Consider the following 13,196-nt stretch of genomic DNA (forward strand, 5'->3'; position numbering starts at 1 on the left):
CATTCCACACACAGTATAGTATACTGTATATTCCTCGAGAGTTATTATTTATAATCAAGAAATTCCCAGAACAGTTTTTGAAAATATGTCATATCTACTGGAGGATGAAATAGGCTAGGGAGAGTGAGTTAGCGCACGCACGCACGCACACGCGCACACACACACACACGCGCGCGCGCACACACACACACGCGCGCGCGCGCACACACACACGCGCGCGCACACACACACACACAGATCCTGATTATTATATTGATAAATACTGGTGAGGAGATGAGGGAAGGGAAGGAAACGTACTGGCCTAGGATACTGCCTTATTGGCGCCAAATACTTCCTCATCCCAGGAGGTCTGAGAATTATGTGTATGTGTGTGTGTGTGTGTGTGGGGAGGTAGCAGGAGTGTCCACTTGTGGTATGAGCCAGTTTATATCGACGCTGAGTGGCCGGTGGTGGTGAGTGGCCCAATGGGGGTGAGTTTGTATTGCCTCGCCCCATCGTTACAGCCCAGCCAGTGGTGATGGTGGTGGTTGTTTATCACGTGCAGCTATTGGTGTTCTCATTTCGTTAAAGGTATTCACGAAATATTGATAAAGTGTCTACAGAGATCTTAGAAAAGTTTTACAAAGTCCTTCGTCGTAAGATTTCTAAAAAAGTTCTTCAGAATCTTCTTCTGGGGACTTCCCCCTTCCCAAATCCACTGCCCTCCGTAGTATCAACTTTATTACGGTTCACTACACTTTTCTGATTGAAACCTTTAGTTAAGGAGTAGAAACCTTTAAAGCTGACAGACAGAGTAAGTGTTCACCTAATACCTTTGTTATCAGATGACTGGTACACACTGTAAAGAGGTACAAATACTGACTTAACTAAAGTGGTAGAAATATTAATGTTAACTAAAGTGGAAGAAATGCTAACTTAACTAAAGTGGCAGAAATACTGACTTAACAAAAGTGGTATAAATACTAACTGTTAACTAAAGTGGCAAAAATGCTGACTGTTAACTAAAGTGGTAGAAATATTAACTGTTACCGAAAGTAGAAGATGTACTAACTGTTAACTAAAGTGGTAGAAATACTAACTTAACTAAAGTGGAAGAAATACTAACTGTTAACTAAAGCGGTACAAATACTAACTGTTAACTAAAGTGGTACAAATACTAATTGTTAACTAAAGCGGAAGAAATACTAACTGTTAACTAAAGTGGTAGAAATATTAACTTATCGAAAGTGATAGAAATACTAACTCAAATAAAGTGGTAGAAATATTAACTGTTAACTAAAGTGGTAGAAATATTAACTGTCACTGAAGTGGTAGAAATATTAATTGTTAACTAAAGTGGTAGAAATATTAACTGTTAACGAAAGTGGTAGAAATCCTAACTCAAATAAAGTGGTAGAAATATTAACTGTTAACGAAAGTGGAAGATGTACTGTTAACTAAAGTGGAAGAAATACTAACTGTTAACTAAAGTGGTAGAAATATTAACTGTTAACTAAAGTGGTAGAAATATTAACTGTTAACTAAAGTGGTAGAAATATTAACTCACTGAAGTGGTAGAAATATTAATTGTTAACTAAAGTGGTAGAAATATTAACTGAAGTTGTAGAAATATTAACTGAAGTGGTAGAAATATTAACTGTTAACTGAAGTGGAATAAATACCGACTGTTAACTGAAGTGGTAGAAATATTAACTGTTAACTAAAGTGGAAGAAATACTAACTGTTAACTAAAGTGGTAGAAATACTAAATTAACTAAAGTGGTAGAAATACTAACTGTTAACTAAAGTGGTAGAAATACTAAGTCAACTAAAGTGGTAGAAATACTAAATTAACTAAAGTGGAAGAAATACTAACTGTTAACTAAAGTGGTAGAAATACTAACTTAACTAAAGTGGTAGAAATACTAAATTAACTAAAGTGGTAGAAATACTAACTGTTAACTAAAGTGGTAGAAATACTAACTGTTAACCAAAGTGGTAGAAATACTAACTTAAGTAAAGTGGAAGAAATACTAACTGTTAACTAAAGTGGTAGAAATACTAACTTAAATAAAGTGGTAAATATAATTTTAAATAAGTGGTAGATATTTAAATGATAATAAATCCTGTCAACTTAAGTGGCACAGATAGTAACTCAAAGTGGCTGAGGAACTAATAGTTATCTTCTTTTATTAGTGTGGTCAGAACAGCAGTGAGTGCCAGAGGTCATGGTGAGGTTAAACTTACTTAGCTGGGTGACATCAGTGGCACTAATTGTCACTCATATGTTGGCAGGTGAGTTGTCCCTCCCCTACATTCTCACTCATCATCCTGGTAGGTGTGCGTCATTATCATCCTGGTAGGTGTGCGTCATTATCATCCTGGTAGGTGTCCGTCATTATCATCCTGGTAGGTGTCCGTCATTATCATCCTGGTAGGTGTGCGTCATTATCATCCTGGTAGGTGTCATAATCCTGGTAGGCGTGTTATCATCCTGGTCACCACTCGCCACCTCATCATCCTAGCTGTAGACATCATACTTGTGAGTTACTATTCCAGAGTTTTCATCCTTGCAGGTTCTATACTAAAAGATACATTATATTTGACATGTTACTCTCCTGAACTATAGGATTGGTCGTGTTTACAAAATATATGGTGGCCACTATCCCGGTCGGCAATTCAGCTTATTTAATAATAATATCACTATACTCGCCGTGTTGTTAGTGTTGATATATTGTACAGGAGTGTGACCTGCATTGCAAAATGGTTTGGGTTTTATCTTAAAAATGGTAAATTTAAGTTGTATATTTTTTTCTGGGACACTATCCTCCACGATCATGAAACCTATGCAGTGTTGGAACCTACAGTAACTAAAGGCGTTTTCGATTTACAGAATAGCCAACGCATTATCTATTCTGTATGCAAAGAAGCTACTTTAGAGCTGTGCGCATGGAACCTTCAGAGGGAAGAGCTAACACCTCGATCAGGCATCAGCCTTTTGCAGTGACCAAGACGCCCGAATAGCTAACAACCAATCAGGGAGTTTCTCCCACGTACACGCTGTGTAAATATGCGGATCATGGCCGCGTATGGAGAATATTTTGATTAATATTGAAGAGTTGTGGGCATGTAAGACAACAAAAAGCTGTGATATAATAATAAAAATAATTCTATATACGGTAGTATATTGGATAGGATCTAAAGCAAAGTGCATGGCGTGAACGAATTGAAAAGGATTTCGCCTTGTTGAAACCAATTTTGGCTCCGCCCATTTTTACGTGGGTGCTGTCCGATTTCATTAGTCGTTGGTGAATTTTGTGTAAAACATTGCGAATTGCTCAAATATGATTAAAACTTTAACATAATTACTCATAAGATACTTTAAGGGTGAACAAGTTGATTAAAGTTCAGTAAATGCAAAAAATAATACTTAAACGAGCCTGAAATTCTTCGTATTGCGTGTTTATGTATGCGAACAGCTGTAAACACTGTAGCAGCGAGACAAGAGCGTACGTAGTGTGGTTTAAAGCTCCCACCCGAGTCCGGACCTTTAAACGGGCCCGATATTTTGTGTTCTTATTTATTGTTGACTGACTTTTTTCCTTTTTTTTCTTTCTTTCCACAATTTACCATATATTTTCTTCACTATTTCTTTCCGTATTGTGTCCAAATAACAGTTCTCCTAATATTATTGTTTCCTGAAGACTGTGTTGTACAACAGTTATTCCCAAGATACGGTACAATGTCGAATTTTTAATGACAATCCGGGAAAACTAACGCGTTAGCTATTCCGTGCTTCATAAAACACCTTACAATAAACGCCTTAATATGGCTAATCATTTATTTACTTAAATATTTGGTTCCAATGTCGCGCAGGTGTCATGACCGCAGGTAACAACGGGGTTCCGTCAGTGGTGGAGATACCTGTACAATGTACTTCCTAGCGCAGGTACAGTTAGACACCCCCCCCCTTATCTTCATTATATGTTAACATATTACTTACCTTCAACCAATATTGACGGCAGTCCTGAAAGTCGCACACGTGGAAAATTTAGATTTAAACCCACAAACTCCTTCCTCAAGCAGCGTTAACACATTGTTTGACTCTTGAGGCAAAACACACAAATTTTAGAAATATTCCACGACTAAGATCACTAAACCATTTTTATATTAACAACACAACCTATTCCAACCTGAACTATCCCGACCAACAATACATTGACGTTGTTATATTGTTTTTGTAGGTTATATTAGGCTTTGTTGGTTCATGTCACCCCAAAACAAAAATTACACCAATCTTTTTCGTGGTTGCTTTGAAACACTGTATGTCTTGACTGCAAGAAAGCTTGCTTACCAAAGTCTAGACACGGAAGATAGGAAAGAGACCTCCTTGACGTGTGACACACAAACAGTGAAGTTTTGCTGTAAACCCGCTAGATGGCTCTGCCAAGGATTGTCGTCTGACAACGTTTATACAATGTTTGGGAGATTCAACACACAGAGCATTATATTATTCAAATATATGTCTGAACACGTTAACAATTGACATCTTGAAGTATCTAGCAACAATATGCATCTGGAAATGCCCGACTGCTGAAATTTCAAAAGATGACATCAGTGTTCGACAGCACATTTTATGCTGTGATTAGGGTAGCCACTTTCCTATCTTTTGTATATAGTCTTTGACCTTTTGACTGAGAACAGATTGTAAACAAACACTGACATGCGGTGGGGCGGGACATTATAATGGGTACGTTGGGGTATAATGGACTACATACCCCTGGAGGCACAAGCCGTTGACATAATGTGGGGGCCATATTTTATTTATATTAAACAAAGAAATTTAGATTATGTTATTTAGGACTGGGTTGGTCAGATTCAGGGTTGAGGAGTAGTCAAGTATATTCACTTCACTACAGTACTGAACTAGCATTTCTTGTACTTTGTTTTTACTCAAGTACTCTCAAGTACACTCAAGTATCTTTACTTAAGTAAAATTAAGAATAAATTATCTATTTTTACTCAACTAAGTTTCTTTTATAAGACTGTTGTTACATTTGAAAAAAAAAAGGTTTCTGGATGCCATGAGGATGTCTTTTGTTTACATCAACTGACCCACCAGTGTGACTGTTCTTAAGCAAACCAATCACAAGCGGACCGGTGGAAGTTGTTTGGACTTACTTCCTAGCCCTCATTAGTCCCTGTTCACCTAGCAGTAAAGTAGGTACCTGTTGTAAGTCGAAAGTTGGGAATTCGTATTCAGGGACAAGTTGTTGGAACTTCCAATAACTTGATGACATAAACCATTGACTCTTCAGGCTTCTCCGCCCTTAACTCATGAGACATAAAGGCAAGCATGAACTTAGCATGCTTCCCTGTTGGCGCTGTAAACGCTTCTGCGCTTCGCCTTACACAAGGATGTAGGGAGTGACCACCACCCAAAAAAAAAATAAAAAAAAAAAAAAAAAAAATCACAAGCGGCAATGTCTCCTGTAATGCGAAGAAGAAACACACACAGCCATATCCAATCCAGTGTTGACCTGTGAGCTTCATCCCGCTGTGGACATGTCCAGCTTGAAAAATCACCCATGGCCTTAGTTGGAAGAGTTATTTTCACTGAAAACTATGGTGGGAAATTGATTAAGTTGCAATGCCACTATGCAAGCCAAAAGTAGTGGAGTTTAGTGCATTCAAGAGTTGCACCAACCATTAGACTCAAGAGTTAGCTGGATTAGGTTCGGTTAAGTTAGGTTAAGTAAGGCTGGGTTAGGTAAGGTTAGGTTAGGTTTCTGTTCAGTATAATGTATAATCATCGTTCCTTTTCCTTGATGCGGTGTGCGGAGTAGCGGACGGCGTGGCGCTAGAGCGAGGCACCATCACCACCTACCACACCTCTGCCCTCCTTCACCACACCGTCACCATCACCTGCCATGTCCTGGGCGACGGTGACATTATGGTGAGTCAGTGCGGTGAGTCGTTCTTGCACTATGGTGAATCAGTGCGGTGAGTCACTTCTACGTATACTAGGGCGAGCCGGTGCGGTGCATCAGTCTTTTGCTATGGTGAGTCAATGCGGTGGGTTGCTCTTGTGCTATGGTGAGTTAGACAGTATGGTGATTTAAAGACTAATTCGTGAGTCACTGTGCAGTATTGTGAGCCAGAATTATGATGAGTCAGACTATGGTGCATCAGAGTACATTATGGTAAGTTATATGACACTATGGTGAGTTAGAGGACAATATGGCGAGTCCCAAAAGAACAATATGATGTTTTTTTTTGTCTTACAGGAGGAGCTGGAGTGGAGGAAAGCGAACGGCACGGTAGAGAGAGAAAAGGACGTCCTGCCATCCTCCCAGATCAGGTTTCTAAAGGTAAGGTTCACATAATCAAAGTATTTTAACAATTCTGTGTGAGACAATATGACAACGGACGAAGGATTTTGATCAACTCCTACCAAGACAACAGGAGTCGCAGTGTTCATTTTGAAATTCATCGGACCCCACCGTGAAGATACTTTTTTGATGGTGTGTATAACTCCCGTGATTGATGGTTTTTATTATGAATGTTGTAAACTTTCCTCTGGTTTCTAAATACACAATGTGAATTTGTTTCTCGAAACAGTGCAAAAACAATAAGGAATAATTGTAATTTTTTACGGTTTCTCAACATGCAAGTCAATTTCTTCCCATGATTTCTTGGGGTAAAGCACAATTTTGTTTAAAGGTTTGTTAAAAGTAATCAGTAGGAAGGCTAAAATTAAAAAAAAAATAATAACAAAATTACTGGACAGAATTTAATGGAATTTAGGGAAACTCAAAACAGGGACAGGGATAGAATATGAAACTGAAATAAAAAACAGATTCTCATAATTGATGAACAAGGATCAGAAGGCTGAAGAAGCCACAAGTCCAGAAAACTGTGAGGGCAAACTTTTTCGGAGTGAGAATTGTGAACTCCTTGGAACAAAATACCAGAGAGTGTTGTGACGGCACCGAGTGTGAGCTCTTTCAAGGCTAGACTTGACTAACACTGGAGCAGTTTTCGATCTATTCAGGAGCCAGTTCATGCCCAGCTTGCCAACAGTGCGTATCTGAGGCGTGACCGATCGCCCAAGTGGCTACTGACGGCATAATACCAGAAATATTAATGGGGAAAGTTGAGGATAGGAGGGCCAGGGGAAGGCAGAGACTAGGATGGATGAATGAGGTTTCAAAAAGGGGGTCCAAGAGAGTTACAAAACCTTGGATTGGTATAAAAACCCAGAGAGCGTTAAGAGTGGAGGATTGTTGTAGCCAACCCTCAGATATGAGGACGGTACTCTAATTAATTGAAAGTAAACAGCAGTTTTGTTGCTTTCTTAATATACAATACATTGTTTTAAGGATTACTTAAGCTACAATTCAAATTTTTTCTGAGGTTTCTAAACGTGCACAGTAATTCTGTCAAGGTTTTTAAAAGATGAAAAAAAAATGACTTACGCAGGTTGACTCGTTATAAGTGGCAAGTCATACACGTTGACGTATCTAATAGATCTTGATTGTACAAGTTAGTTCATCTAATGTTCTGAGTTATGCTGGCTGAGTTATGTCGGCTGACTTATTGGCTGGGTTATACCAGCTGGGTTATACCAGCTGAGTTACGCTGGCTGGGTTATACCGGCTGAGTTACGCTGGCTGGGTTATACCGGCTGAGTTATGCCGGCTGAGTTATGCTGGCTGAGTTACGAAGGTTTACAACTCTAACAGCCTTCCAAGGTGAGTGAGTGAGTGAAGTAACAAAATGGTCGTCACCCCCAGGCTATTTGGCTGTACCGGAGGGAGGCACCCGAGGCTGGCTACGGCGAACGTGACCTAACTGTTGACCCCAGGGTGAGCCAGACCCAAGACTGGTACACCTGTAACCTGACCATCACACAGGTGCAGGCCAAGGACGAGGGCTTGTACAGGTGTATTGCCATTAACCTGTCTGCTGACACTACGGTAAGGGATGTGGTTTGTTTGCTTAAGTTCCGACCAGCTCTGACCTGTCCTGTCCTGTCCTGACCTGACCTGACCTTATCCTATATGTTAACCTTAACCAAATCAAATTTACCTTCAACTAAACATTACCTAAACCAACATTAAAGTAACATAATTTCTAACACAATCTTAAACCAATGTAACATTAATCTAACCTTAAGCTAGCCTAACCTAAGATTAACCTAAATTAACGTTATCCTAACCTAAAACTAATCAAACCTTCACCTAACGAAATTCAACCTCAATAACCTTAAACTAACTTAACCTTCACATAAACAACCGTAATTTAACTCGGCGTAACCTTGACTTAGCCTAACACGCCCCATGAGCCCCTTGTCTTATTGAATAGCTAGGTTACTGTAGCCACACGTCTATTAGAAGTGAGATGGGGGCATGTCATATGATGGTGATGATATGATAGTAGTGGTGATGATGGTGGTGGTGGTGGTGGTTATGGTGATGATAATGGTGGTTCTGGTGGTGAAGATGGTTCTGGTAGTGATGACGGTTGTGGTGATGATGACGGTTGTGGTGGTGATGACGGTTGTGGTGGTGATGATGGTTGTGGTGGTGATGATGACGGTTGTGGTGATATGACGGTTGTGGTGATATGACGGTTGTGGTGGTGATGATGACGGTTGTGGTGGTGATGATGACGGTTGTGGTGGTGATGATGGTTGTGGTGGTGATGATGACGGTTTGTGGTGGTGGTGATGGTTGTGGTGGTGATGATGACGGTTGTGGTGGTGATGATGACGGTTGTGGTGGTGATGATGACGGTTGTGGTGGTGATGATGACGGTTGTGGTGTGTTGATGATGATTTGTTGTGGTGATGATGATGGTTGTGGTGGTGATGATGACGGTTGTGTGATGTGATGGTTGTGTGGTGATGATGACGGTTGTGGTGGTGATGATGACGGTTGTGGTGGTGATGATGACGGTTGTGGTGGTGATGATGACGGTTGTGGTGGTGATGATGACGGTTGTGGTGATGATGACGGTTGTGGTGGGTGATGACGGTTGTGGTGGTGATGATGACGGTTGTGGTGGTGATGATGACGGTTGTGGTGATGATGACGGTTGTGGTGATGATGGTTGTGGTGGTGATGACGGTTGTGGTGATGATGACGGTTGTGGTGGTGATGATGATGATGACGGTTGTGGTGGTGATGATGACGGTTGTGGTGGTGGTGATGATGACGGTTGTGGTGATGATGATGGTTGTGGTGATGACGGTTGTGGTGGTGATGATGACGGTTGTGGTGGTGATGATGACGGTTGTGGTGATGATGATGACGGTTGTGGTGATGATGATGATGACGGTTGTGGTGATGATGACGGTTGTGGTGATGATGACGGTTGTGGTGATGATGACGGTTGTGGTGATGATGACGGTTGTGATGATGACGGTTGTGGTGATGATGACGGTTGTGGTGATGATGACGGTGGTGATGATGACGGTTGTGGTGATGATGACGGTTGTGGTGATAATAATGATGATGATGGTTGTAGTGATAATGATGGTAGTGATGGTGGTGGTGGTGATAATGATGGTGGTGATGATAATGATGGTGGTGGTGATGATGATGGTGGTGGTGATGATGATGATGATGATGATGATGGTGGTGGTGATAATGATGGTGGTAATGATGACGGTGGTGGTTATATGTGATGATGGTGAAGGTAATAAGAAGCTGCCTCACATGGGGGGTTCACTACAACAAGTTAAGACACAACACAACAAACACTCCACCTCCCTTACTCCCGCAGGACATCTACCTGACGGTGCATTCGACGCTTCCGGTAATAGAGCAGACGCCAGAGGTGGTGGAGGTGGAGGAGGGAGGTGTTGCGACCCTAGACTGCCCTGCCGTAGGTCACATGGAACCCCTGGTGACCTGGAGAAGGCAGGACAGGGGCTTAATGTATGTTGAGGGTAAGAAGACGCCCAGGGCAGTAGGTGGGTACAGCAGTGTTCTTGTGTCTGTATCATGACGGATAATTGTATAAATAATGAGGATGATCATGATGATATTAACGATAATGATAATCTACATTACAAAACACGCTGTCTGTGCCTTTGTTCGTTTGTTTGTTTTTTGTGTATTTTGTTTGTTCGCTACAGTTATGAAAGAGAAGAACCTAGCCCCAGAAGTGTCCTGAAGGCAGATATTTGGGTTAGCCTCACAGGGGCCGAGCCGTACCCCGAAGGTGGAGCCACCCTCATTAATAACACATTTAAATTAGGAGATGGGGGTAGCCTCGCAGGGGCCGACCACAATATAAAAATGATAGTGTGGCTGGTGTATTGTAGATTATGGTGCAGTTGATGTAGTGTAAATGATAGTGCAGTGGATGCAATGCTTAATTTGTGCCGGAACGTATCGGAACGGCAGTCCAGCACATTCATTTTGCATGAGCAAATTATAAATGTCATCATATATGAACAAATACAGCCATCAGTAAAGTGTATATAATTTCTTCACAATGTGTTCCTACTGGTTTTAGCGATTATACGAGGTGCCTTGCTAGTCCCAGAGGCTCGGTCAGCATCTGTATCTGGCTCACTAGAGTTCCACCACTTCTTATTGTGAAAATGAAGCGCTGTGGCTGTTGTGTAGAAAGTGTAGTGGATGGAGTGTAGAGGATTATGAAGAGGTAGTAGTTTAGATTGTGTAATGGGTGAAGTGTAGATGATGGTGCAGTGCATGTACTGTAGAGTAGGAGTAGTCAAGGATAAGCTATGAGTTACCCCTCAAAATCAAGCCCGGGCAACACCGAGTACCTCTAATAATAATAATAATAATAATAATAATAATAATAATAATAATAATAATAATAATAATGAAAATCTTAAAATTTTTAATCTTAAAAAAATAAGCTAATCCACATACACTAATAACATCCAAAACAATATTGCATTTAAGTAAATATCTAAAGTTACTTGGGTAGTGGAAGAGGCTGGATCTAAGGTGTTCCTCAGTCACAGGCAGAAGGCTCAAGTTGACAGACGTGAGACGAAACGACGCTGGCAACTATACTTGTACGGTCAGCACCCGCGACATCCTCCACACCCGTAACATCCGTCTGGCTGTTCTATGTGAGTAAAAACTAGTATCATGAGAGTATTGTTACCCCACACACACACACACACACACACGAACTAACTTATCTTCGTCTAAAACGCCTTCACTCACCGTATGTATAACAAAGAGTAAATATTTAAACCATCTTCATTACACACAAAACATGCATCACTAATTGCTTCATCACCTTTCCACGGAACATAAAAACGAATCGATTCTCTTATTATCAATTCCTGTATATTCTATTTTCTAAGATATTCATCTTAATCGAGAAGGTAAGGATGAGGGGTAGAGACACCTCCTTCTTCCAGTGTTACGTCCTTGTCTCAAGATTAGATGCCCCTTGAGCTTGAAGTGGAGGGCGCCATAGTCGTCAGCCCTCAGGGAAGATGACACCTTATTAACATTTCTTTTAATGGCTACTGTTGTGCTGGTCTCGGGTGGAGCAATACTGTCAACACGCAACACAACAATATTACATGTTTTGCCAGGGAGATTTTTGTTTTTGCTAGGTTTTGATTCATGTGTGTGAGTGTGACCGACAGACCTAGCTGAGGTGTGGGCTACCCAGGAGATGGTGAGATCCCCGCTGGGCGCCTCTGTCACCCTGGAGTGTGAGGTGTACAGCTACCCTCCACCCTCCCTCCAATGGAAACTCCCCAATGGTCAGTACTTCTTCCTCCGCCTCACCCTTTACATTGTGGATAATGTCCCTCCAAACTTCTTGGTTGGTCAAAGTCTAATAAAGGTCACAGGGTGAAAGGTCGATCGAATAACCTTTAACCACTATCTTGCCACTAATGATATTTCCTTTAAAAAAATTTGTCCTCGTTAAGTGTTTTGCATTTTGTTGAGATTATAAAAAGATACAGGTCAAGGCCGAGGTCAACTGATATACAATTAAGGACTTTTAACATCGCAGATTAATGTCACGACTCTTACCTTTTATGGGTCACAGGTACCGTGTTACCAGGTGGCGGGTCCACACCCTCCGGCAGGTTCACCCTCACACTACACAACCTGACGACACACCAGTATGGGTGGTACTCGTGTAAGGCCTCCAACCCCGTGGGGGAATCTGAGGCAGCCATCACGCTGTACGGTGAGTGTGTCACGTGTGTTGGAGAGTGTCACGCGTGTTGGTGAGTGTCACGTGTGTTGGTGAGTGTCACGTGTGTTGGTGAGTGTCACGTGTGTTGGTGAGTGTCACGTGTGTTGGTGAGTGTCACGTGTGTTGGTGAGTGTCACGCGTGTTGGTGAGTGGTGGTGGTGAGGGCAGGAGGTCACTATGCCACCAGGGATACATTTATCCTTCTACCCACAACTCGGTAATATTCCAGGGTCTGTCTTCTCCTGTTCTCGGTGTCTACTACTGTATTAAACAATTAGTACTTGAACTTCTGTCTCGTTCCACCATTACTCATCCTACCCACTGTGAAAGGGTCAAGTCACCCCTCAGACGACCCTTCACCACCCATTACTTTTCCCCTAGAAATAGAATACAGTCGAGGATAGATTCCCCCGAGCAGAATATAATAAAATGATTTAGATCAAATTTCTACGGGAACTGAGCCGACTCGTGATACTTCTAGTTAACTTTACATCCTGTAGGAGGAAAGTTAACCAGAAATTGTACCTCTTTAAAGATGATGTTTTAACCCTTTGGGGAAGACGGTTCAACCCTTTGGGGAAGACGGTTCAACCCTTTTGTGTACGACGACTTAACCCTATCAAGATGATGGCTTAACCCCTCCGCCAACAAAAGGGTTAAAATACTGCCTGTATTTACTAAAATATTGTGACAAAGTGCTGAGCTGATCCCTGTTCATGAAACTATAATTTGTGGATAAAATTCATATAACTGCGTGTGTCAGGTTACAGAGGGTGTGTGTGTCATTGTGTCAAGCTACAGAAGGTGTGTGTGTGTGTGTGTGTCAAGCTACAGAAGGTGTGTGTGTGTGTCAAGCTACAGAGGGGGTGTGTGTGTGTGTGTGTGTGTGTGTGTGTGTGTGTGTATGTGTCATTTTACAGAGGGTGTGTGTCAAGCTACAAAGGGTGTGTGTGTCAAGTTACAGAGGCTTTTGTGTCAAGTTACAGAGGCTTTTGTGTCAA

At 41.5% G+C, this 13,196-nt stretch overlaps 1 protein-coding gene across 15 annotated transcripts in view; it reads left to right on the forward strand.

Annotated features, from left to right (window-relative positions):
* Nucleotides 1-382: 382 nt before the first annotated feature.
* LOC121865004 (hemicentin-2-like) overlaps nucleotides 383-13,196 on the forward strand; it is a 30,594-nt gene continuing 17,780 nt past the window's right edge. For 2 of the 15 annotated variants that reach the window (XM_042364291.1, XM_042364292.1), the window contains exons 1-8: nucleotides 481-2,274; nucleotides 5,814-5,935; nucleotides 6,267-6,350; nucleotides 7,776-7,958; nucleotides 9,769-9,958; nucleotides 10,982-11,098; nucleotides 11,630-11,749; nucleotides 12,043-12,186. In XM_042364291.1, coding sequence (XP_042220225.1) covers nucleotides 2,208-2,274; nucleotides 5,814-5,935; nucleotides 6,267-6,350; nucleotides 7,776-7,958; nucleotides 9,769-9,958; nucleotides 10,982-11,098; nucleotides 11,630-11,749; nucleotides 12,043-12,186 — 1,027 coding nt within the window. In that variant the 5' untranslated portion in view covers nucleotides 481-2,207. The other 13 variants (XM_042364294.1, XM_042364295.1, XM_042364284.1 and 10 more) reach the window with 12 other exon arrangements.

This window comes from Homarus americanus, unplaced genomic scaffold (genome assembly GCF_018991925.1).
Source record: "Homarus americanus isolate GMGI-L3 unplaced genomic scaffold, GMGI_Hamer_2.0 scaffold2539, whole genome shotgun sequence".
In the NCBI taxonomy this organism is placed as follows: Eukaryota; Metazoa; Arthropoda; class Malacostraca; order Decapoda; family Nephropidae; genus Homarus; species Homarus americanus.